Genomic DNA, 25,173 nt, shown 5'->3' on the forward strand with positions numbered 1-25,173 from the left:
CTTCAACACCACAAACTTGTCAACACTTTCAGGAGCAACCTGATTGAATGGCTTGGTTCTTTCGGGAAAGAAGATGTTATCGGTTTGGTAGTATTGGCATTGGCAGATAACAAAAGTTGCGTTAGTAACGGTCTGGGACAGGATTATTGGTTTTAAGCCATTTTTTTTATTTTTTACTTTTTTTTTATTAATGAACACTGAATTATTCTGTAGTATAAATAGTATAAAACTGAAGCAAGATTATATTAAAAAAATGTTACAAAAAATCAGGCACGACAATAAGTCTTTGAGAGTATCCTCGTCATGCGCAGCTAAAGGTACATATGACCGTCATCTGCTCAATGAAAAGTGGAAACGTACAATGAGGAGGAGCGAGATTTGACTCAATATGCTTTTCCTCCTCAGGTTCCTGGTACAGTCCGGCTCGGGGCAGGGAGTCATCTGCGCAGGCTTGAGAATCACAAGCCGGTCACATGCTGCCGTAACCAGGCACGGGATGCGGCTTATCTCTGTGCAGGGACGCAGCGGAGCGCACAGGAATGACCATCACAGGATAAACCTGTCCGCAGGGCTCCTCTGAGACAGACAGGCTGTATGAGAGTGCGTCTTTTCTTTGAACTCACTAAGAATTTCTATGAGACTCTTCAGTTACAGCATTCCACCCGAGTAACTCTTGAATCTTTCAGAAACCACGTGGCATCAAGAGGAGATTTCAGACTTTTTAATATATCACTGCTGTCCTCCTCACCCTTCAACTAGACACAAGAGGGCAGTGTGAGCCATTGTTTCCTGAAACAGAAAAAAAAGAAAAAAGCAGCGAAATTGACTGCGTTTCTTCCTTGACACCATCTATCAGGATGCCTTCAATGTTCTTTGCTTAATCAGAAGCCATGACACATCAGTGTATAATGCAAGGCTGTGTAAATATTGCGTCAGATTCCAAGCTTTCTGTTTCTGTACCTCCACTAATTCCCACAATGTGGATCCTTAAATTATTTATAGGTTAGGAACAACAATGAAAACAGTTCACCAAGACTGGGATAGATACTTTCTCTTTTAAGTGTGATTCATCTTTAACTCGGGACCACGCCGTTTACACTCATGCATATCCAAACACTTCCACCTCCATGCAGTGCCCTCTGCATATTCAGAAATATTCAGAACTCTCACACATGTGTATAGAAAGTAACATTGTAAATATTGGGTTATTTTCCACAACAACTACTGAGCCTTGCTGACATTGTTGATAGATGACATATTCCTGCTGTAAGTTTGATTTAATTTTTTACTTGGATTTTGAAGAAAAAAAAATAAATATATATATATATATTATTTTTTTTCTTTCATGTCTGCAGGGTAAAACTAAAATACTGCTGCAGCCTCCAGAGTTTGTGCTCTGTCCCTGTTATCAGAGCTTCTTGGTAGTCAGAGAGACTGTGACAGCTTGTCAACCTGTGCAGACAGTTTACATCAACTCTGAGGCTGCTTTTACGTTGTATGCACTCAGACTCTGGAGCAGCCTGTCTCTGGATATGAGAAGAACTTCTCTTAAACTCTTTAAAATGTAAATGTTTATGTAAAATGGGAAAAAATAGACATGACGTTGCCACATATTTCAAACACCTGTTGTGATGGGCTTCTATTCAGAGGTAGATTCTTGATTACATTGTTCATTTTATAACAGGTGCAACTTTTTCACCATTTCATCAGAGCTGAGTTTCATAACGTCGATGTAGGTGGACAGATCTGCCTTTTGTGTCAAAATGTCACATGGATGTTATTTCTCTGGTAGCTGGTGACATAATTCTAAACTGTGAAAGATTTTCAAAACAGGTGATTGTGCTTCATATCAAGATATATTAGGACATCAGGAAATACAAATCCATATCTACCACAGATCATAAAGTTGTTTAGTGTCCTTAAAGAAAAAATAAAACTCAAATCTTTTCATTTGAATTTCATTACATGAATGTTTCATAACTGACGTCCTGATTTCTCATGGCATTGTGCGGTTGTAGTTTTTTCCTCTGTCTATTTGTCCTACTTAGAGTGACGAATATCAGAGACAAGTGAAGACCCTGTAAATCAGCTATGTGTCTATGGCAACCATCGGTATGCACTGTTATTTTGAAATGCCATTGAATAATTGATTTGCCGACTGTGACACTGAGTCTGTTGTGCTTGTGATTTGCGGAGGACTGTGGTAAAAAGGGAATTTTACCCTATAGATGTTATAAGCGTGGGTGCACACTTGTACATGTGATTACACATACAGAGTGCGGGTATGCCTCTTTCTTGTTGTGTCACTGTAATCTTATTTTCTTCTAATCAGGGGACCTGCTGCTATGTGATGCACTCGCAAAACTCTGCTTAACAGCGACGAGTCAGATTATGCACATACACTGGATGATATTCATTGCATCATGCAATCCAATTCTCATTGTCATTCGACACACTCCACTCTCTCACATGTCACTGATTTGTCTCAGTTTCATCAATTTAAATTCACTTATTGATCCCAATTTGCATCAATTAAGTATCAAGTATCTCTCTGAGGGATTAATGAGTGTAAACAGTGTGTGTGTGTGCGCGTGTGTGAGGGAGAGAGAAATTGACTTGCATCAAATAAGACAAATTGAGCTTATCCTTTGGCTGCTTGTTTCTCTGTTCTCTATTACTACAACAGGTGAATGGTTGGCATGGATACCTGACCTCAGATCACTCTAGCATTTCAACCATCCTGAACAGCTCTATTTAAGATATCAAGGACATGATGTGATGTGACAACAGACAGAAACGACTTGTGTGCTTTAGTTTGTGCGTGTTGTGGACATTCTTAAAAATGTGTGTGCACTTCTCAGATAGACTCTGGAAGGTAGCTACACAGCAACATTTATCTACTCTCAGGTAAGGGTCTGTAAGGTTTGATCTATCTTCTTAGATCATAACAAGTGTTAAAGCTGCTACAGATGAACAGATGAATTGGAGAAGTTGGAACCTCCAAAGTCAGCATTGTTTACCAAACTGTACAACCCAAGACACGCCTCTTTAATCTGCAGCACACATCTAGTAAATCATTGTAACCATATGCGCTACACAATCCATCACAGACTGTTGGTTTTTAATGGTGCATTCTAGTGGTCATCAACCATTTTATGCGGTCATAAGTCAGAGAGAAACAGACATAATCAAGATAAATGAAAGAAAAAAAAGTAAATATAAATATTAGAAATCAGTCTAATTCCAGAAATCTTTCTTATACCATATTATTATTACTGTATTAATCAAAACATTTTGTTATATTGAAAACAAATGTGATTAGACTCCTGGTCAAAAACATCTGTGTCAACCAAAGAGGAATGAAGCAAATTAATCTGAAGTGGATTTTTTTAAAAAAAAAAACAACACAAAAATGAGTCCATTCTTCATTAAGGAGATACGTTTGTTTTGTTGTTAGTAATATAATTAAACTTTCAAAGCATGCATGAAACCTGTCTGAAGATATGTCATTTTCCCCAGTGTTTCCTTTCAGCAGCTCTTTGCTTCAGTCGGATTTGTTATTCTGCCTTCAGTTCTCCAATGGTGGTCATCTCATCTCATCTTCCGTACCGCTTAATCCTTCACTCAGGTCGCGGGGTTGCTGGAGCCTATCCCAGCTGGCATCGGGTGAGAGGCGGGGTACACCCTGGACAGGTCGCCAGCCTATCGCAGGGCTAACACTGAGACATACAACCATTCGCACTCACACACACACACCTAGAGTCAATTTAGAGTCACCAATTAGCCTAACGAGCATGTGTTTGCAGGTGGGAGGAAGCCGGTTGAATCTGGTTGAATCTAACCAAGGAGAGTTCTGCCAACGTCAATCAAATCTTTTCATGTTCTTTGGTTTGATCTTCCAGGTTTGTGCTGATTTACCAGCAGTGGCTTTCTTTTTCAACAACATCGATAGAGGTTGACTTCAACTTCAACTCTGCACAGAAAGGCTCCAGCCAGTTCAATATGAGCCCCTGCTGTTCTAAACAGTGCTAAACACTACACCACTGTGATGCTATCCTAAATGTGTCCAACTTGAAAATAAAAGACAAACAAAAGCATACATAGCAAACATATTTAAGCAAACATATTTAACCAAGGATAAATTCACCATCTGATCAAACACAAACACAGCCTCTGGGTGGAGCTCTTGAAAACTTAAAAACAGGAGTATGTAGGGTGGGTTAGACATGTATGTTCCCAGCATAGAGCATTTCTAGACTTATCAAACTGAATGAGAGATTAGTTCTGTTTTCGTGTGCAATCTTTGTTTTTATTTATTTATTTTATTTCATTTATTTTTTTTGCCATGCAGGTGCTAGTCTCAAAACAAGCTTAGAAAAGGGCAGAAAATGCGAGAGATAGAGGTCAGGGTTAGGAAGGATATCATTGCATCATCTAAAGCCTGTAGTCCAGCCTGGGAAAGCGTATTTGACTGTGCAATAAATACAGTGTGTGTGTGTGTGTGTGTGTGTGTGTGTGTGTGTGTGTGTGTGTGTGTGTGTGTGTGTGTGTGTGTGTGTGTGTGTGTGTGTGAACGCGTGCGTCTGTCTATGCTCTTTTAATGGTCTACTAATCCCAAATGCATTTGGCTGGTAAATTAATCCAGTCCTATCGTAGCCAAGCTCTAACTCCCCTTCTGTCCCATGTCCTCCCTGCCTCTCTCTCGATCTCGCATCCTTCCCAGCCTTCTCTCCATCAGTGTTTATCTCCAGATGGCATCGTGGAGGTAGGTGTGATATTGGAGAGAAAGAGAGAGGGTGGATGACCTGTGACGCGAACCAGCCTCCTCATTGGAGCGCGCTGGGCGGCGGAGAGAGAGGAGGGGGGGTTCATTTGTTGCCATAGTGAAAAAGTAGATTAACCACCGCGAGGATGATGCCCTGACGGACGGGGATGCTGCGAACCTCCAGGAACATTCACCTGTCCTGCAAGCAAAGGTACCGTATGTGACCCCGACTTTATCTTTCCATTTGATGAGGGGAATTGATGCAGTAGCAAGACCGCATAACGTTTCTAATGCATTTATTTTCCTCAGTCCACTGGGTTCCTGTGCCGGAATGCTCCACACTATAACAAGGCGATGCTTCCTCAGTTACCCATCAGAAACGATGTTTATATGCAGGAGTAAGCCGCTGAAAGAAAATAATAATAATGCAACTGTGATGTACCTTCAGCTGCAAGATGTACTTTACATGGTTGAAATGATTGTTTTACATATGTATTTAGTCATAGATGTAGTTATTTATTTATTTTGTATTTTTTATTGTATAAAAAACAAAGACAAAATACAAACTTGACTTAAAATGTCTGGTCTAATAACCCACAAGTTTATTTTCGTGAAATACCTAAAATAGCCCATCGATGCTAGTAGTGTCTGTGCATATACTGTATGTCTGGAGACGGTTGCAGGGGAGCAGGTTTCCATTAGATTTGTATAGATTTTTTTTTTATCTTTAATGATTGGATCTCCGTCTGTCTTTGGGGTGGACGCCAGGCGAAGCTGTATAGGTTAATGGATCTTTACTCCCTTGACCGCTATGAAACTTCAAATGCTATCGATCTCTCCTCCGTGGCATCGTTATCCCAGCCCACAGCTTCACCTCTGATGTCTGTTTGATCAGAGAGGAGAAGGAGACCCTGGATATTAGGCTGAACTATTATAGTGTTGTAAAGTGTAGCATATATGCAATGCAGGATTTGCGTTGATTTTTGATGCACCGGTATTTGGTATTGTGAGATCAAAGCAAGGCAGAAGATCGCGATGAACAGACAGGAGAGGACGGGAAAGTTTGTCGCTGGGAACACTAATCACAAAGATCCATCTGCTGGTGAGACTTATTAACTTATTAACGCCTGCTTACATTAAAAAAAAAAAAAAAAAAAAAAAAAGCTTTGATGATACACACAGATATGTGCAAATTATGGCCATGCATTGTAGGCTATTTAAATTTTGGATGTGGGAAAACATCAAAGAGTGCGCCCGGAAAACGATTCTGTACTCTGATTGGCTGAACCACTGGAATTTTGTTCACAGGTGTCATATTAAAGTAGCTACCCTTTTCCCAACTTATGTCACGTGTGTTACGGTTATTTAAGTACTACTAGTAAAAACTATTACCAGTAGCATACAACTGCAAGCTGCATCAACCTAAGGGAAGGTAGAACACCCAAACAAACTCTAGCGCACTGACCCTCTATAGCAACGCTGCAAGTCACATTTTTTTTCTTATTGTAAACTAAAGTATTTATAAGTAGTTATTGGTTTACAGTTTTGGCCTAAAGCATTATGCGCATTCATTTACACGAAACAGAAAATTAGGGAAAATAGGCGAGACAATTAGCCTACAATCAATAATGATTTTGGTGCAGGTTCAGGCTACAAGTCTATGCTTGAAGAATTGTACCGCCAGGTTTTACTTTTTTTTTTTTTAACGTCATCTGGTAGATAGCCTACGAGGGGGAGACTGGGATAAGGCGAATAACCTATGTTCTAAAACAAGCCGTGAGCTGACGATTTATTTATTTAATTGCGATTTAGGCTAAACCCATGAATCGTAAATGGCAACTATGTGCGTTTGAGTAAAACTGGAGACGACTGGTGGATAATTTTCTTTTGTGAGAATGGATAGCAGTGGGAGAAATAAGGAATGGGAAGGAGGTGTGCGGCGGAAAATGAGAGGGGGGAAGAGTGGGCTGAGGAGGAGGAGGAGGAGGAGGAGCAGTGGAGAGGGAAAAGGGGTGGGATGAAGGAGAGAGGTGTTTGGAGAGGAGCTCAGGTGTGCGTGACTGGAAAACTGGAGGAAGCTGCACAGCGATCAGAGGCAGCTCCGGGGTGTGTGACATTGGGCAACACATGATCGGCACCGTGTTTTTTCCTCCGTGGCAAAAACTTGTACGTTGATCGTCAAGCAGCACCGTGCCGTCACAGGGAGAAGGTAACGTTTTACAGAAATGTACCATTAATGAAAGACCAGCATAATTCAGTCACTAGAAATTTGCCCTGTCTTCCCTACCTACTCTGTATTCTGCTCATAGTGCGAGATTTTGTCGCACTTTGTTATTACTGCTCTTTGAATAGTCCTAAACTTGCAGATGCATGTGGGCTAGTTGTCCTTGAATCGTATTCTAGCGTTACACACGGTGTCACCCCGCTAAAGAAAGCAGCTGGTTGCACTATTGTACAGGAAAAACAGCCACACTAGTAAGATCGAGGGGGATCAGAGACCCGGTTTTCGTCGATGAATGCTGTTGCTGTGTTCATATTAGCCCGTGTCTCTGTCATGTTTTGCACCTCTCGCTACTATTAAACCATGTACGGTTGGGTCGGTGCAGATGATGTGACTCTGATGTGCTTTTATTTTCTTCGGTTCGCGAATGCAGCCCTGCGCCGGTCATTGTGGCTATCTCTGGGTTTTATTTCTCCTTGGATAGAAGCAGTTCGAACAGACCTTGCATGGCAGTAAAAAATTAATGTCACATCCACCACTGAATTACTATAATTGTCAAGATGAACAGAGTACATTGTAAAAATGAATTAAGTCGCTGAAAGAAGACTAGTGGAGGTTGAAAGTCCCTGTTTTATTTATGGTCACAGCTTGTTTGTGTGAGTTATGCTGTCACACCTTGTCTGATGCTGCTGCGGCAGGTAAGGACCATTGTGTTACTGACACTGCACAATATTCCCACAGGGAATAGCCTATTGGCATCAGTAATCAGCTGTACATAAAGTAGCATTATTGGTCGCTTTCTGAGTTCATTTTTTTATGACTGTTGTTTTTTTTTTTTTTTTTTTTTAATGGCCTTGTTTAACTAGGCTGACTGAGGAAAGCACAGCACGTCTGGTTGAGTGTTGGTGTCTCCCAGTGATAATGGTGTTAACAGCACCTACTGGCACTGAAATAAGTCAAAGAAACAAGGCAGCATTTAAAAAATTAAAAAGCATTTTTTTTTAGGTAGGTACACAGATACACAAGTCTACTCAGCAAAAACAATGAACAAGTGAATGTTTATATACACACGGTGAAGCGGAGTATGACCCATTTACGTTGCCAGCAAGTAAACAGAGAAACTCAATGCTAAGGTGCCAGCTGCTGGTGCCTTTTTGCTCAACAATGAGAAGGTGGTATGGTACTCACAGAAAGACACAGAGATTCTCCATTGTATAGAGATGTGTATCCTATACATGTTAAAACTCCTATTCTTCTGCTCCCCAGAGTGTAATTCACACCAAAGAACAGTACTTTTCACTCAATGTTTTGTGGGTGAATCCACATCCATTCATGAATGACATGCAAGCTGCTTCCATTCTTTCTCTGTGTAGGGTCATGTGCTGTGAATGACTGCAATCAGGTTAATGATTTATATTTCTGTTAGGATGTTTTGATGATTTGATCCGTCGAAATACACATCCAGTGCAGTCACAGTCAGACGATGAGTCTGTTTGATGACTCCAGACGCTGCTCCCTGCCCCATCATTTATTAGAAATGCAGTGTTTATGCACCATACAGAACAAGATTGAGGGAATAAATGTGTTTGTGCACAAATGATCCCTCTAAATATAGTCGTTAATGTGCCTGTTTAATGCGCAATACAGTAAATGCTTTCTCAAGACAAAGAACAGCGTGTCAGCGCTAATGAAATGCACTGAATTAAAGGAAGGCGGTGAGGCAGAAGGGGTGTTTGTTTCTGTGTATTTTGTGAGCATAAAAGTTGGTTTGGAAAGTATTTCAGTGCTCCCGCGTGTATTTTGGATTGATTCAAACGCCTAATGGCGTGTGTGAGATACTTGTTAAGGGAATGAGGATTTGATTTTCGTCTCCTTTCAGCCGTTGTCAGGCCTGCACAACAAGAGAGCGACGCAGAGGGGGAGCGTGACAGAGACACACAGCATGTGTGTGTGATGGAGTGTGCATTTCAAATGAAACACTGGGTTTTCATAAGGAGAGGGAAATGTGTTTATGATTGCAGTTAGCTGTGGAGTTACAAGTGAGGAGAGCTAATCTGATGTTTGGATCTTATGTGCCAGTAGATGGAGAGGATAGGAGGCAAAGACACAAATGTGTCACCGATGGAGTCAGTCAGTGTGTGTTGGAGCCGAGTTGTTTGATTTGTTCATTATTGGAGCAGCGGTTTGCCCTTCTGCCATCCTGACGCTGTCATGTTAATTACCTTCCATGAGGCTCTCTGTCCCTTGATGCCTCTTCTTTATTGCTCCTACCTTCTTCTTCTGTTTCATATCTCCCTTTCTGTCCAAGTCTGTCTTTCTCTACCACTCTCTTTCCCCACATTTCTCCTTGTCTCTCTATCATCCCTTGATTAATTCATTTTTTTCCATTTCTGTCATTCTCCATTTCTGTATTTTACTACACTCCACCAATATTTTTCCGTGTCCCACTTCTACCACCCAGTTAACCTCCAGCATCCCTGTGATAACCTTGATCCTGTTTTGCATAAGCAGTGGATGCCTTGCTCATCTCAACTGTCCTAGGTCCCTCGCCATTTATGGTCAATTAAACTGCTCCATTGCAGTGAGGTAAAGTATTTATGTAGCTCCGAGGTTAAGCCAATTTTAAGATTTGCCTGTTAATGCAGAGAGATGGCTACTTCAAAGTTTACTCTTGGGAGGAAGCTGATGGTGCCCCCTTGCATAGCTGACAGTTAAACACAGAAATCTCACTGTAGCTCTTGTAGCTACACGTGTCCCGTATGTCTGTTTGAATCATCCTCTTAGCGGCTGACTTGGCAACATTTTGAGACAGTGATTCTTCACTTAAGCCTCTGTTTGCACTTTATTAAAAGGATGCACTCTATAATTCATAAGTAGGATCATGTATAGCAAACTTTGTTCAGCAATGAAAAACTATTTAAATTGTAATGATCATAATGTGAGAAGGCTTAGAGCAAACACCCAAAATCTACTATTACAGCAACACGATTAAAGCAGCAGGAGAAAAAGGCACAACATGCTGATAACTGTGATTTGGATATGGCTGAGGAGCAGACAGTTTAGGATTGACTTTATTCTATGCTTGTTCTGTACTAATGATGGCATTTCAAGAGTATGGTTCATCCACAAGGACCAAAACAAAAAAATAACGAAGAGACCACCGGTGTTTTTATGCAACCTTGTTGTTGTCATGGATTGCTGTGTAAAAGTTGTCAGACAACCAATGATTCCTCCCAGTGGTTGAGGGGTGTGATGATGTTGCGGTGGTGTTATTGATATTATGTTGACATACCGGTGACTATGGTGATTTACAGCCACTCCCCAGGAAGAATTGGTCTAGGCTGGAAAGGTGGGCCACTGTTTGCAAAGCCTCCGTGCACATAGAAAAGGGACACTGGTCTACAGCCATTAAGCATCATAAAGAACAAAGTGACTGCTCATTAGGTTGGTAACAATAATGGCTGGTGCAGTTGTTTTCATGTTGATTAAATTTGCAGTTTGCATCTACATTTTACGTAAACATCAAGTATGCTTAGACTTAGTGCACAATGTGATTACACAAATATGATGTCAAGTGAGAGTGACAGATATGAAAAGAGTCTTTTATCTACACCTTTTCCCCATTTCTCAAGTATTGCTGAAAAATCATTAGTGGGATAAATCAAATTAAGCCATTAATTTGTATCATGTGTTCATGCAGGGTCATTATGCCCTTAAGCTACTTTTATTTAACCAAATAAAGCTGTGTTGATAGACTAACATGTGTTCATCTGAGGTTTTAGGAATCCATATTAGAATCCCTTGCTATTGTTCATACTGTTAAGTAAAATGTTCTTGTCAAATCCGACCCCAGGTAAAGTTTTTCACACTCTAACAAAGTCTTTTCTGCTCACAGGTTTATGTGAACATGTCTGTCTGTCGCCTGTTATGCAGACCAACTCTACCTTATAATTGGGGGCGCTTGGAGTTTATTCCAGAAAATGAGACTTAGCCCAGATTTTCTTTTGAATTTCCCAGGTTGCACTGCTGCACCTGTCTCAGCTGTTGCAGTGATGGTCCCACCTTGAAATTCCAAAGGAACGAAAGACAAATCTGAGGAAAGGAATATATTGAAATCATCACAGTCCTGCCATGGCCTGGAGACGTTTTTCTAGGATAAGTAGTTTCCTGTGACGGCTCTGCACAACAAATTTGACACCTTCCTCTCCTTTTGCTACCATAACGGACCCAGATGATGCTTTGCCTGCTGCTAGTTCTTTCCATCTTGGTGGGTTCTCATCAAGCCGGCTCTGCCCAGTCCAGTGAACGACGAGTTGTAGCACATATGGCAGGTGACATTATCATCGGAGCGTTATTCTCTGTCCATCATCAGCCTCCTGCTGACAAGGTAATTCTGGAGCATAGAATTGGAGCAATTGGTCTTTTGGTTATAAGTGAAATCTTGCTTAGTTTTGAAAGAAACACTGAAAATAAAGGCATAAAAAAAAGTTTTGACCAAATTTGCCATATATTGTGCTAACAGTCATAATGTGCTGTGTTCCCATAGAGCACATTCAATTTGTAGTATGAGTACCTCTGTATGACAAGCCCTATTAACTGCCCCAGGAACCAGTGGTCACCCACTGACATTCAAGCTTTTTTCGTCTCGTCACTGCTAATTGCAAACAGGAAAAAATAACCCTTTGAACTTGGCAGCCATGTGATTCTAAAACCAATGTTAGTCCAACAGTGAAGCAACTATATGTTAGAAGTACTGTTTTATACATGTAATCACCATGTCTGGTAAGGAATACCATTATCAACGACATGACAACATTTTGACTTCTACTCTGTCTGCTCAGGTACATGAGCGCAAGTGTGGTGCAGTGCGAGAGCAGTATGGCATCCAGAGAGTGGAGGCCATGATGCATACACTGGACCGCATCAATGCGGACCCGCAAATCCTCCCCAACATCAGCCTAGGCTGTGAGATCCGGGACTCCTGTTGGCATTCAGCTGTAGCTTTGGAGCAGAGCATTGAGTTCATACGGGATTCGCTGGTCTCCTCTGATGAGGCTGAGGAGTGGGGTGGAGGAAGTTCATGGGGAGGGGGGGGAGGTGGTGGAGCGACGATGAAGTGTGCTGACCCCTCTGCCACCCCAATGCGGGGAAAGAAGCCCATTGTGGGTTTAATTGGACCAGGGTCAAGCTCAGTGGCTATCCAAGTCCAGAACCTGCTACAGCTATTTAACATACCACAAATTGCCTACTCTGCCACCAGTATGGACCTCAGCGACAAGGTGAACCCATGTACACAAATGCTTCTGTAACCATATAAAACAGGCACATACACCGATCAGGCACAGCATTAAAATCACTGACAGGAGAAGTAAATAACAGTGACCATCTTGTGACAATTCAGTGTTCTGCTGGGAAAATTATGGACCTGGTAACATTCGTGTGGATGTTACTTAGACATGTACCACCCACGTAGACCAGACCAGACCAGACCCCATAGCAATGACACTCCTTGATAGCACAGGATCAACACACAAAAACGCTCTAGGAACAATTAAAAAAAAAAAATGAAAAGCAGCACCTGGCCTGGCCTGACCTGGCCCCCAAATTCACTATATCCCAAACTGATCCAGTATCTGTGGGATGATCCATAGAGGCCCCTGCCCTGAACCCATAGGACCCAAAAGCCCCCACAAACAACATTCTGTTGCCAGACACCACATTACTATGGTACATAATCCCTTATCTACTCATTCCATTACTTCTGAATAACTCTGCTTGGCCCTAATTGTTCTTTCCACCGTTTCAGAGCCTTTACAAATACTTTATGCGGGTGGTGCCTTCAGATGCCCAGCAGGCAAGAGCTATGGTGGACATTGTCAAGAGATACAACTGGAGCTACGTATCTGCTATACACACCGAAGGTACAACCACCCACACTCTTCTAAATTCCTTTTCCACGCTCTGACATGGACATGCAGTCTTGTTCTCTCCTCATCTTAAACAGTGTACCTGATTCCTCATTACATTTATTTACTGGAATAACTTTTAAATGAAACAATGCCCTAGCTGAAAATAATTTCCTGCTCTCAAGTGTCTTTTGTGATGCTTAAAGAAAGGGAACTTGCAAAATGAGAGTCGAGGTGAAAAGTGACATGCTGCCTTTGAAACAAGACAGGAGTATTTATCAATGCAAGGAAGAGGAGGAGGAGGAGGAGGAGGAGGAGGAGGGGGAGGAGAGAGGAATGTCACTGACGAGACTGGTTGCACTATGGCAACACTGGAGCAGAGAGGCAGGTAGAAGTGGTTTTATGAAGTGATGCAACTTGTTGAAGGGAAATGTGGTAGAAATGGATTTAGTGTTCTCTCGAAACTAGCTGTATGCTAAGAAGTGGATGAATTGGTAGGAGCAGATCAGCAGGTTATAGAAGTGGGAGCAATAGGTCGGAAAAAACAGCAAAATAAAAGACAGAGAGTCAGACACCACTGAATTCAAACTAGAATAAACTGAAGAAAAGTGAAATGAAGACTGAATGGGGGAAATATATTAGAACATCTTATTATTATAATTAATTATAATTTGTAAAGGATAGGTAAACATACTTCATTTATTCACTCACCCAGTCACTCACTCACCCAGAGAGTATAGCCTCTTAGTTCCCTGGGAGATGTCGCTAATTGTGTGTCAGCTACGACAATACAGTAACTGTGTGTATGAGTCCACCATGAGAGGGGTTGTTAAACTGGAAGTGTGTGATACAGAGCAATAAGTGCACACATGCACACACACTGAAGACTGTAGAACTGGACGATCCTGGCCCCTGGCTTTGCCCGAGGGCATTACAATAGTATTTGATGAGCTGTAAAGAGAATGTGTGTTAGTACCCTGCATGTATGTATGTTACATCTACATATTTATGTGTGTGTGAGGAATGGATTGGCTCAGTATACACATGCATTTGTTTCAGTACTGAAAGTTGGATTTCACTGCAGACAGTTTTATAAAAGACTTCTGGTTTAATTCAGGAACGCTAATATAACCTGATGTGGTCATATTAATCTACAAGGATAATCAACACTGGCTTAAAGTAGGATGGTTCAGAGTCTTATTTCCCCTGTGATTTTGCTAATAAGAGTGCCAGAAGTCAACAATCAGTTACTTGCACTAGTGTACCCATATAATTTGTCACATTCACACCCTATAATTTCCTGTTACAAATGTGAGCAAATTACTTGCACTGTAAATGTCTTGTTAAAATTGAATGAAAGAGATAATATTATAATAATGAATATAACGCACTAAACTTGGCAAAATAAGCAATTTGCTTTTTTCCTTCTCTTGACTGATGTGTCCATATGAGTGTATGCAAGTGCCTGTGAGCTTGCCTATTAATCTTAACGACAAGACAGGGAGCATGTGTGTACATAAAGGAATTTGTGTTTGTCACTGTGTGTGCAAAGGCATTTGTCAGGAAACTATTGGTCTTCGTACATATACACGACAGGAAGCAATGACCTTGGACCGGTCTTCAAGGTTGACTGCTGCCTTCTCGAGCAAATCTCTCTCAGCCAGAGTGGGAGGATAGGATGGAAAAGAATTAGGAAAGGTTATGACAGAGAGGGTGAGAGAAAAGAAAGAAAGACAAGTGTATAGAGGAAAATGAAGGGAAAATGGAGAAAGGATGGGTTTACTGAGGAACAAAAGGATCTGGAAAAATTGGCAATAAGGAACAAGGGAAGAGGAGCTAATGGATAATAATGCCAGGAAACCACAGAAGACAGAGTATTATGTGTTTGTGTTTGCATGCGTGTGTGCTTGGGATAGATAAGAGAGTGCACAGGAGCTGCAGATTCAGAGAAAGATTGGGGAGGGGGATGGGGGGTTGGTGGTGGTGGTGGTGGTGGTGGTGGTGGTGGTGGTGGTGGGGAGGGGTGGGAGGGGGGGGTAGAGTCTCATTAATTCTCTGCATTAAAATTTTGCATCTGGAGGCAAAATACATGGGAAACCGATATGCTAGAAACTGAATAAAACATGTAACAGCAGCACAGTAATTACTCTGAAGTAATGAAATACTATTTTGTATGGAGGGTATTACTCTCTCACTGTGATAATATATCATTTATGCATGAATTTATGCACGGTTTATAAGGTTTCTTTTGCGCTGGACGTGTAACCCAAATAGGTCTCCTTGGGTTTTTATCAATCAATTATCAATTATCAATCAAACCTATTTCACACATAGGTTTTGATGTCAGTCGTGTTTCACTGGAGAGAATCATTATTATCATTCTCCACAAGACTGGGTTCAGTATTTCTACGTCGTCGTCTTCTTTCTCTTCCGCCTCTTTCACTCATTTCTGTCTGTGTCTCTCTGTTCAGCTCAGTTCAAATCAGCTCAATGGGTTTTATTGACATGAAATTTGACATGTGTCACCCAGGGATATTATAACAGAAATTGATCAATCTCCCAATAACTGAAGAAGTCAAGCTTATCTCCACCTCTTCCATTGTGTTACACTTCCTTATTTGTCTGTCCCACTTTTTCTATTTTATTTCGCCCATTTGTATTTATTGTTTCTTTCGATTGTGACACTGCTTATGCTCTTTCTCCTTACTCCTTCTTTGATCTGTCTTCCTTTCCCTGCCTCCTCTACCTCTGTAGTATGACTTGGTCTGTGTCTATTTGACTTTCATTACAGTTGCTGGTTGGAGGAAGGGGAAGATGGGCTGGATTGGGGAGGGCAGTGTAGAGGAAGTATAATGCATGGGGAAGATGAGTCTGTAGTAGTATTGCCTAAAGGTGAAGATTTAAAGTGGGTCATGGGCCAATTTCTCCTGGGTCCCTATGTAACGAGAATGCTGCCAGTATGAGTTAAAGGACTATGTCTGCACAATCTGGCTCAGCCTTAAGAATCAGAACTCATGAGCTGGGAACTCTTTTAATGGATTCTGTTCAGGTAGATAATTGGGCAGAAATGCTGTCGCTCATGAAACCTCTGAGTCAGTATTAATTCCTATTGGCACCACTGACTGTACTCTGTAAAATAGTTACAGTAAAATTTACAGTAACTTACTGGTAACAATTATCCAGCCCATTACTATAAATATGTTTTACAGTAGATATACTGTAAAACATATTTACAATATTGGTGTAGTTACTGTAAAATAAAAAACAATAACATACTGTGAAGTTGTTTCTACAGTATAGGTTTATTAACTGTACAAATAAAAACAGTTTAGCACTGATGTTTTATAATGTTATTGTATATGGCAATACAATACTACTTACAGTAGATAATAGTTGATCACTGTAAATTCACATTCTCACTGTACAATTTAAATACTGTTTCTCTTTTAATGCATCAATAAGAGAATGACCAATATTCTGAAATATTTAAACAAACAAGAAAATTGTTGACACAATTAATTATTTAATACATTTTGGGGAACAGGAACACGAACAAAGTCAGTTTGTCAGTCAAGGTCATTGAAGTCCCCGATGAAGGAGACTATACAGGGTTCATGTCTGAAGTCTTCTGCTTCACCACCATCCTCTGACTCATCTGCTACTTGGCATTGTACTTACTGGAGTCACGATTAATCCAGACGAAAAAACCTATGAAATAAGGGAGATAAGGGTTGAACAGTGCTGGTTCATCACAGCCTGACAGACAGTGTAAAACTTTTTTTTCTTGATACTAGTGATGGTGCTAATGGTTGGCTACTTGCCAGTTCTGTGAAGTCCCGGACCCAGAATTCCAGAATGTAAAGTCCTGCAGTGGCCGAGTGTAGAAAAAAACGTTAGCCTACTTTAAACAGGTCTCTGTCTCTGCTTAAAAGGCCGCTTGGTCAGTTGGTGCCATCAATACGCTAACTAGCCTAGCTGGAATGAAGATGTCTCCATGCTATCTCGAGGTTTTCATTGTTGCTGCTGCTTACCCAGGAAAAAAAAAATAAAATAATGAAATCGACACAGACATACACAAAGGCAACAAAAATGAATACAAGCACAAGACAAAGCCTTGTGTAAATAACCAAAGTGTTTCCGATAAGTCACAGAGGGAGTTATACTGCTGCTTATGGAGTCAGAACTACAGGTGCTGTGGCCGCGCAGTTTGTGTCCAGTCTTGCAGTGATATGATTGGTCCAATACAAGCACGACTGTTGAGCTCTTTTGATCCTCTTTGAGCTTTGTAAAGCCCGCCAACAGGCATTGTCCAATCGCACATAGAAGCTTGACTGGGTAGCAACAGTAACTAAGGGGGGCTTAATACAAAGAAATAGTCCCAAAATAATTCAGTATGAGTAAAAAGTCACAATTTTGAGCAAAGAAGACATAAATGATATTATGATATGATATTAAGCGTGAAAAGTATGATAAAAAAAAATCAAAAGATCAAAATTATGTCGTACTCATTGCTTATGAGATACTTTTTAATCTAATACACACAATGAAGTAAAAATACAGTAGATTACTATTTACAGTACTATTCTGGCTACTGTGTTTTGTACAGTAATACTTAAACTACTGTGATTTTGTCTGTAAACTTTACAGTTTTCTACTTTAAAAATCAAACGGAGTAACATTACCATATGTACTACCGTACATAACTGTAGATTTCACAGCCATTTGCTACAATGTATAGAGTGATGGAACCAGACTCCATTCTACATATTGAGTCATAATATAGGCACCCAACTGATACGCTACATCTTTTGGAATAACATAATGTGGTCTAAAAACACTGATTTAAGACATGGCTTTTTAAAGAACACACACGTTTGTATGGCCATCTTTGTGAGGACCCTCATTGGCATGATGCGTTCCCTAGCCTCTTACCCTAACCCTAACCATCTCAACTAAATATCTAACCCGAACCCTAACCTAACTGTAACCTTTAGCCTAAAACTGAGTTTTAACCTTCAAAACAACCAAGGAGGCTGAAAAAGTGAGGACCGGCCAAAATGTCCTCACTTTACACAAATGTCCTCAATCTATGGTATAAAACTTAAACTGGTTCTCAGAAAGATAGCTGTGCAAGAACACACACACACACACACACACACACACACACACACACACACACACACACACACACACACACACACACACACACACACTTTTTGAAATTCATGAAATTATTTCTAACACATAATTGTAAACGAAAATATGACTTTAAGAGTCCAAATTGGTAGTGAATCCATTGTGTTTCAATTTATTTCTTCTACTAACACTTTCTAAGGCAATCATCATGGTTATGGGTTAGTTATTTGATCTGAGTTAATAGCATTTAAACATTTAAGCCCCCTAGAATGAACAGCACAGCTAAAATAAGAAACCAGTATATTGCATGTCTTTGCATGTCTGTGTAAAAATATTTTCTCTTTCGCATTCCAGATGTGGCACAGGGTTTTAGCTGAAGACATGAGTAGATAGATCACAAAGAAGAGGAGGGGAGGGCACGAGAATGTCTCTTACCTATGTTTCCATTTTTACTCAATGTTGTTTGTCTTTGGTGCAACTTTAACTCGAGGAAATGAGGAAACTGACAAAAAAAAGTCAACAAGGACAAAATGAGGGGACATGTAATTGCCTGTAATAGACCTGAGAAGAATGACAAGAGGATGGTAATTGTGAAGGATTGGGGATGGGGAGAGTGAGAGGAAGGAAATGGGGGGAGAAAATGACAGCCACCTGTTTCTGTATGCAGAGCTTTTCAGACTTTCTGCTGCTGCTGAGATGATGAGTGTAGAAGAAGGAAGTAGCTATATATGAGGGAGAAAAAGCTGCAGACAACCAAAGCCAGCTTTGTATTTGACTGCATGTTGCAATGCATTTTTACACACCAGATAAGTGACATGACGAAGGGGTATCAAACAAGAATCAGGCCATTAAGAAAAAAACAGCCAGAATGGATTTTTCACATTCTTGCTTTTCAAAATATGCTCTATCAGGCTGTGTATGTTTGGGTCATCCTCTTCTGCTGAACAAATAAGTAAGTACTACATGAAAGACTTGACTGAGACAATAGAAAGTGAATAGGTGTGATAAACTGAAGCAAGGAGGTCAAGCAAACATCATGTTTACAATAAAAAGGGAATTAATTTTTCATTCAAATATGAATTATTAACTACTAATAATTATGTAGCATTGTTTGATTGATGCATGACATTGTGCTATATATTGTTTATATTATGATCCTGTTAAATAACTGGCCAGAATCAACAGATGAAAAACTGAGAAGACTAACTCTGTTGATTAATGAGCACCATGCCTGTCAAATAAATAAGTGAATGAAAATGAATGGCAGAAAATCCCCTGTAAAAAGTTAATTTGGGCTGCAGTAGTGCGGCAGAGCGGATAGACTGGCTCATACTGTATTCTGTTTGGTTGTAGCATATTCAAACTGCTGAATGTGTGTGGGTTGTTTTTTGTTTGGGAGGGATGGGAGCATAAGTGTGTTGGTGCACTAGTAATGTTGAGTAGCATAAATAGAGTGTGTTTGAGAAACGGAGACAGAAATGGAGTGATAAAGAGAACCATGGCAGGCTTACAGAGAGAAAGAGAGAGAGAGAGATGTCTCACAGATAAATCCCTGTTGAGTTCAGAGTGAAGTAGGTTACAAGCTTTATCGATTTTGATGATGTAAAAGTATGTGTGCCTGTGTGTGTGTGTGTGTCTGTGTGTGTGTGTGTGTATGTGTGTCTGTGTGTGTGTGTGTGTGTGTGTGTGTGTGAGAGAGAGAGAGAGAGAGAGAGAGCACAGGGGAGGGATGGTCTGTACCATCTGTCTCCCTCTTCTCTCACTGAGACACTAATTACAGGACTTTACACTTCACTCCACCACACTCATCATTGGCCTGGCAGCACACACACATGCACACACTGTGAGGTATACAGTGGTCAGGGATCGTGGGACCTCCTCTGCTTGCTGTGTACATTTCCTCTCCATCTCTTTCTCCTCTCTTATACCATCACAATTTTACTCCTCTTCGCTTTTTACTTTATTGCTATCCATTCATCATAGCATCCTTCTCTTTTCTCCTTTGACCTCTTCTTTTTCCTCCTTGTTGATTTCTGTGTAGCGCAGATAAATGGTACCTAAGCAGGCTGTATTCTGTTTCTAATAACAGACCGTTAACAGGAACAAACATTTCAGATAAGAAGAGACAGCATTCAGCCTTTCTTCAGTCAACACAGAGATGGATGGAGATGAAAGGAAGAGGAAGAAAAATTAGAGAAGGGAATCCTATCATATTCTTTGCCAATGTGTACAACTCTTCATTAGCATAAATTTCAGGTCACCCACTTTCTCTGGCAAAGAAAGGGGTGCCACAGTAGGGAGATGCTTTCTCTGACATAAATTTGAGCTTTCATCATTAGTTCAGCAGCAGGCAAGAAAATCATAAGGGATCTGTCCATTTCACCGTTGTATTATCTATCTATTGCCAAGCGACGTCATTTTCAAGCAGCTGGTTCAGTGATTTTACTGTAAGATTGAGCTAACTGAAAACCATCTCATCTTTACCCTTATGTTCTGTCTTTTCAAGGCAACTATGGTGAAAGTGGGATGGAAGCATTCAAGGACATGGCAGCCAAGGAGGGCATTTGTATCGCCCACTCTGGTAAGGCAGACAGGTCAAGACAGCCGCAGTGAATCCAACAATACCAATCCCAGATATTTGGAATTAAGTAAAACTGAATTGAATTTCAGTTGATGTTTACAGTGGTCTGAGTTGATTCACCCACGAAAGTGATGAATAACACCTCCCACACCGTGGTGCTGCTTGGTATTAGGAATAGCTCTATTGTAGACTATAGTTTTTGCCCATTTAGTTCCTCTCTCACTGTGCTGACAGCATGGTGTTGAACATAATCTGAAACTCTATTTAGTGCATGACACTGAATAAGAGTCATATTTTGTAATGAAGGTCAAATTGACAGTGGTTAACTCTTGAGCAAAACAAAGGAATTAGACTGTTAACACATCAAATGAAGAACTATAAGTCTGAAAACACCATTAGGGTCACAAACTTGTGTTTGCGTTTGTCTGACATGTTATCCCCAGGCAAAATCTGGAGCAACGCTGGAGAACAAAGCTTTGACCGGCTGCTGGAGAGACTAAGGGCTCACCTGCCCAAGGCCAGAGTAGTGGCGTGTTTCTGTGAAGGCATGACCGTTCGCAATATCCTCATGGCTATGAGACGCCAGGGGCTGGTTGGAGAGTTCCTCCTCATCGGCAGGTCAGTGGGACTGCAAAGTCAATTTCTGCTGAGTTGATAGATGACGGCTGCACAAGATTTCTCCCAACAAAATTGGTCTCTGCCTGTGTGTGCCAATCTATATATAGTGTGCAACAGAAAAGAAGTGACTGAGGTGTATCAGTGCATCCTTGACTTCCTCTGTTTACAGTGTACAGTGTTACAATATGACTGGGTCAATAACAATAATAGTTATCAGATGAGAAATATGTGTTCCATGTAAGCTATACAACCAGAACTGACGACTATGGATGTTTGGGTGCTTATAAAAGCCATTAATGATTATGAACAGAGAGCTATTGCAATGAATAGGCAACTGATTGATTACTCAGCTGAGACAAAATTAAACTGCCTTCTCATTCAATTCTATGAGAAGATGTGTCCAAACTTTTGACTAGTACTGCATGTATTTTGTCATTTTTCAGGAGAAATTCCCCAAGTCTAATGGCTTTATGCAGCCTTTCCTTCTCTCACATTACGGTAAATACGTAAATATTTCAATGATTTGGACTCAGATTCAGGCAAATTAAGACATTAAAAGACAAAGTTGTGCTCCAGGAAATTGTAATGGACATTAAACCAGTTAACCAGTTTCTAATATGTAGTGACTAAATAACCAGTTCAGAAAATAATTTGCAGATTTACTAATAATGACGTTAAGGAAATAGTTTACCAAAAAATAAAGGCCAGATGGTCAATGTGCATGAAACTAGTTTCAGTCTAGCCTGCATGAAATGTGCATCCAACTGGTGATCATTAGACATTAAAGTAACCTCAACCTATTCAACCATCTCTGAAGACCCAGCCCTCCTTTCCCTGTCCGTTCTTACACGCTTACATAAAGTGCCTTGGGTACTTTAAAATGTGTTGTAGAGATTCAAGCTCTTCTTCTTCTGTGCTGCACACATCTCTCTCAGATGACTACAACTGATTGAGCCATTTGTTTGGAAATTATTTCTTGAAAGAAAAAAACAATAGATTTTCTGGTTTGTGACATTTCTGTAATTAATTACTGTTAAGTGAAGAGCGAGTGTAATAGACCAACCACTATGCACAGGTGGGTGGAGTAGAGCAGATACAGACAACTATTCTTCTGTGTTTGGGTTAGTTATTTGACGGTTTATTTCATCACTAGGTCGTGATTTCACACCACTGGAGGAAGTATTTAATTTGGTGAAAATAATTTGTCTGTGCTTGAGGAGGATGCGGGTAACCCTAGTACCTTAGTACAAGGGCCATGCCTCTGTAAAATTATGCAGCAGAAGTCTTTATATCACTAATACAGAAAAGCTACTGAAGTGTCTAAATTGCTCTGATAGACTGTACCTCCAACCATGCAGTAAGAGACATTGTTCCCATTTACAGATTAAGAGAAATGCACTGGGATTTTTAGGTGGCTTTCACATTAAGCTCAGTTGTCACTTTGATGAATTCCTCCTACTGTTGTAGAAATAATGTTCCAAACGGACAGTTCTTATCTACATCTGTGCATGTGTGTGAAAGTTGCTTCTGAGCTTTGGTTGTCATGTCAACTGTGTAATTAACATAAGATGAATAATGAATCTAGCACCTTTGCCTTTCAATATGCAGAGTACAATTTTTTTTTTTTTTTTTGGATAGATTGGAAACAATCTCATGTGATTTGCATGAAAGTGTCACAAATATAATTCTTTTTTTTCAATTTTCACTTTCCCCCCCAGTGATCTGTGCAGCATCAATTTGTTGTCATCGCCACCATAGTACTCTTTATCATCTGACTCATCTTTCATCATCATCCTCATCATCATCATTGTCCTTCTGAGGTAAAGTCTTGACCAGTTCTAAATTTGTGCTGCCTCTGTTAGTTCGGTTTGCCTTGCTATTAGGGTTGAAAGTAAAAAATCAGCATCAGAGAGCAATATTCTTCATATGATTAAAGTAATGGATCAGTGATGAATTAGATATATTTTCATGGGATAAGTTCACTTGAAGTTTGATATGCTCCAAAGAACAAAAGTAAGCATTGACAATGAGGGACATACATGGGGAATATTAATGAAAAATTTGTGTTAGTCTGTGTCCAACTTGTGCATTATCAAGGACTGTTACCTGACATACAGAAACTTGTTGCCAAATGTTGCCAAATGAGATCAACTTGTTATAAATATATATATAACTTACTGTTTAAATACACCCAATGTCTTCAACTACGTGAACAAGCTTTTAAATTAAGTGAAACTCTCTGACCATCTACCATTCCAGCTGTGACATGAAAGTTATTTCATATTTCCTTTGATATTTTTTGCATTTCATCTTGTAGTCTGTCTCTGACCAGTCTGTGTTAGGTCAGTTAATTACATATCAGCCTTCGTTAGCATCACCATCATAAATAAACTGTAGCTGTAAATTGGCGATGGTCATGGGTGGTTGCCCCGTTTAGTGGAGGTCCGTGTAAGGAACTTCTGATTAGCCCAGTTGGGCAGACACTCGTTAACACCAGGATAATTACATTACCGGAGGAGCACATCGATGATGATGATGCAGATTATTCTTTGGGTGGTTAACTGTGAAATACTGCATGATCCAATCTCAAGATTACTAAAAATGTATGCACATGGCATCCAGTACTTCTAAATGAATGTACTGATTGTTTGTAAATTATGGTTGTCTGTGTTATTGCCTCTAACATTGCCTGTGTTCCCTTTTTTCGAGTTGGTTAAATTACATCATGTTTGTGTTATATCATCCATCCTCTCATGAATTCATTTTGACAAAAATAGTTGTACCTGTACAGACTGATACCATTGCATAATATAAACCGAGTGCCACATTCAATCTACAATAGGTAACCTTTCTTAAGAAACTATTTGTGTTTTTATAGAATTGTAAAGCAAATTTTAAGGAAAAAAGGTGATGGAATAAGCAATGAACATTTCAGGATTTTTCAATTTCTCCTGGCTACTATTAGTTATATTGTCCCAACGCGCAGACTTATTTGGGAGTTTTTATCTCCCATTACGAAAATCAACTCTTTATCAAAAAGGCAAAAACCACATTTTGCACATTGTCTTCTTTAATTTTGCTGTTTCCAATATTTTTTGTTCTACTGACACCCATCAAAACACACATTATGGAAACACTGGTTGAAATTTCATGCCCTTTCAGGTCTAAATTCAGTCTGGGCTTTGACAACAGAAGTTTTGGGATGATTTATTCAATCTCACATGCTCGTTAACCTGTTTAATATCAAATATGGTTGATATATGCATGTGAGATGCAACCTGATTTTAAAGACGGGTAAGATTTTAGAAATCATGTAACCTGAGCCCATCTTAAGATTTGCTACTTTTAGGCTGTCTCCTACATAATAATATGTCTGTGATAAATGTCATTATCGTGACATTCTGATACCTCCTAATTTCAGTGTGTTTCAGGTTTAAACTCCTAGAAACTCACATCAGGCCCTTGGGCGAACTACCACATCCCAAAAAAACATGCATGGATGTGTCACACACACATGCATGCCTGCAGACCCAACTGACTGAATATATTGATTGCTTCTGTTCTATAATTTGTCATGGTGCCAGAGGGCTACAGACTTATTAATGAATAGCTGGACTGAGATAAATATATAAAGCCACATGGGACCTTCTCACACTCTACACACATACAAACAAACACATTGACAAGTACAAATCCACATTCTGGCATGCCATTATTTTCTCTGTAAATCAGTTTGATAACACATCTATCTGTCTGCAAGTAAAGCATTTCTTTCTCAAACTCAGGTGAGATCTTATTAATGATGGGCAGAAATAAACAGGTTTTAGCTGTCACGTAAGAACAGTGTTAAAGTGTTATAGTATATGACTTTTTATTTATTTTTTATTTTTAGACTTTTTTATTATTGCCCAATATTGTGTAGGTCTCCCTTGGGCCTTCTATTTTT

At 40.1% G+C, this 25,173-nt stretch overlaps 1 protein-coding gene across 2 annotated transcripts in view; it reads left to right on the forward strand.

Moving 5' to 3' along the window:
* Positions 1-4,747: 4,747 nt before the first annotated feature.
* Positions 4,748-25,173, forward strand: part of grm5b (glutamate receptor, metabotropic 5b) — a 61,523-nt gene continuing 41,097 nt past the window's right edge. The window contains exons 1-6 of one of the 2 annotated variants that reach the window (XM_047593217.1): positions 4,748-4,976; positions 11,004-11,373; positions 11,828-12,265; positions 12,793-12,907; positions 20,535-20,609; positions 21,053-21,227. In XM_047593217.1, coding sequence (XP_047449173.1) covers positions 11,218-11,373; positions 11,828-12,265; positions 12,793-12,907; positions 20,535-20,609; positions 21,053-21,227 — 959 coding nt within the window. In that variant the 5' untranslated portion in view covers positions 4,748-4,976; positions 11,004-11,217. Of the gene's footprint in view, positions 4,977-6,813; positions 6,975-11,003; positions 11,374-11,827; positions 12,266-12,792; positions 12,908-20,534; positions 20,610-21,052; positions 21,228-25,173 lie in introns of those variants that run through there. The other variant, XM_047593218.1, reaches the window with a different exon arrangement.

This window comes from Mugil cephalus, chromosome 9 (genome assembly GCF_022458985.1).
Source record: "Mugil cephalus isolate CIBA_MC_2020 chromosome 9, CIBA_Mcephalus_1.1, whole genome shotgun sequence".
Classification (NCBI taxonomy): domain Eukaryota; kingdom Metazoa; phylum Chordata; class Actinopteri; order Mugiliformes; family Mugilidae; genus Mugil; species Mugil cephalus.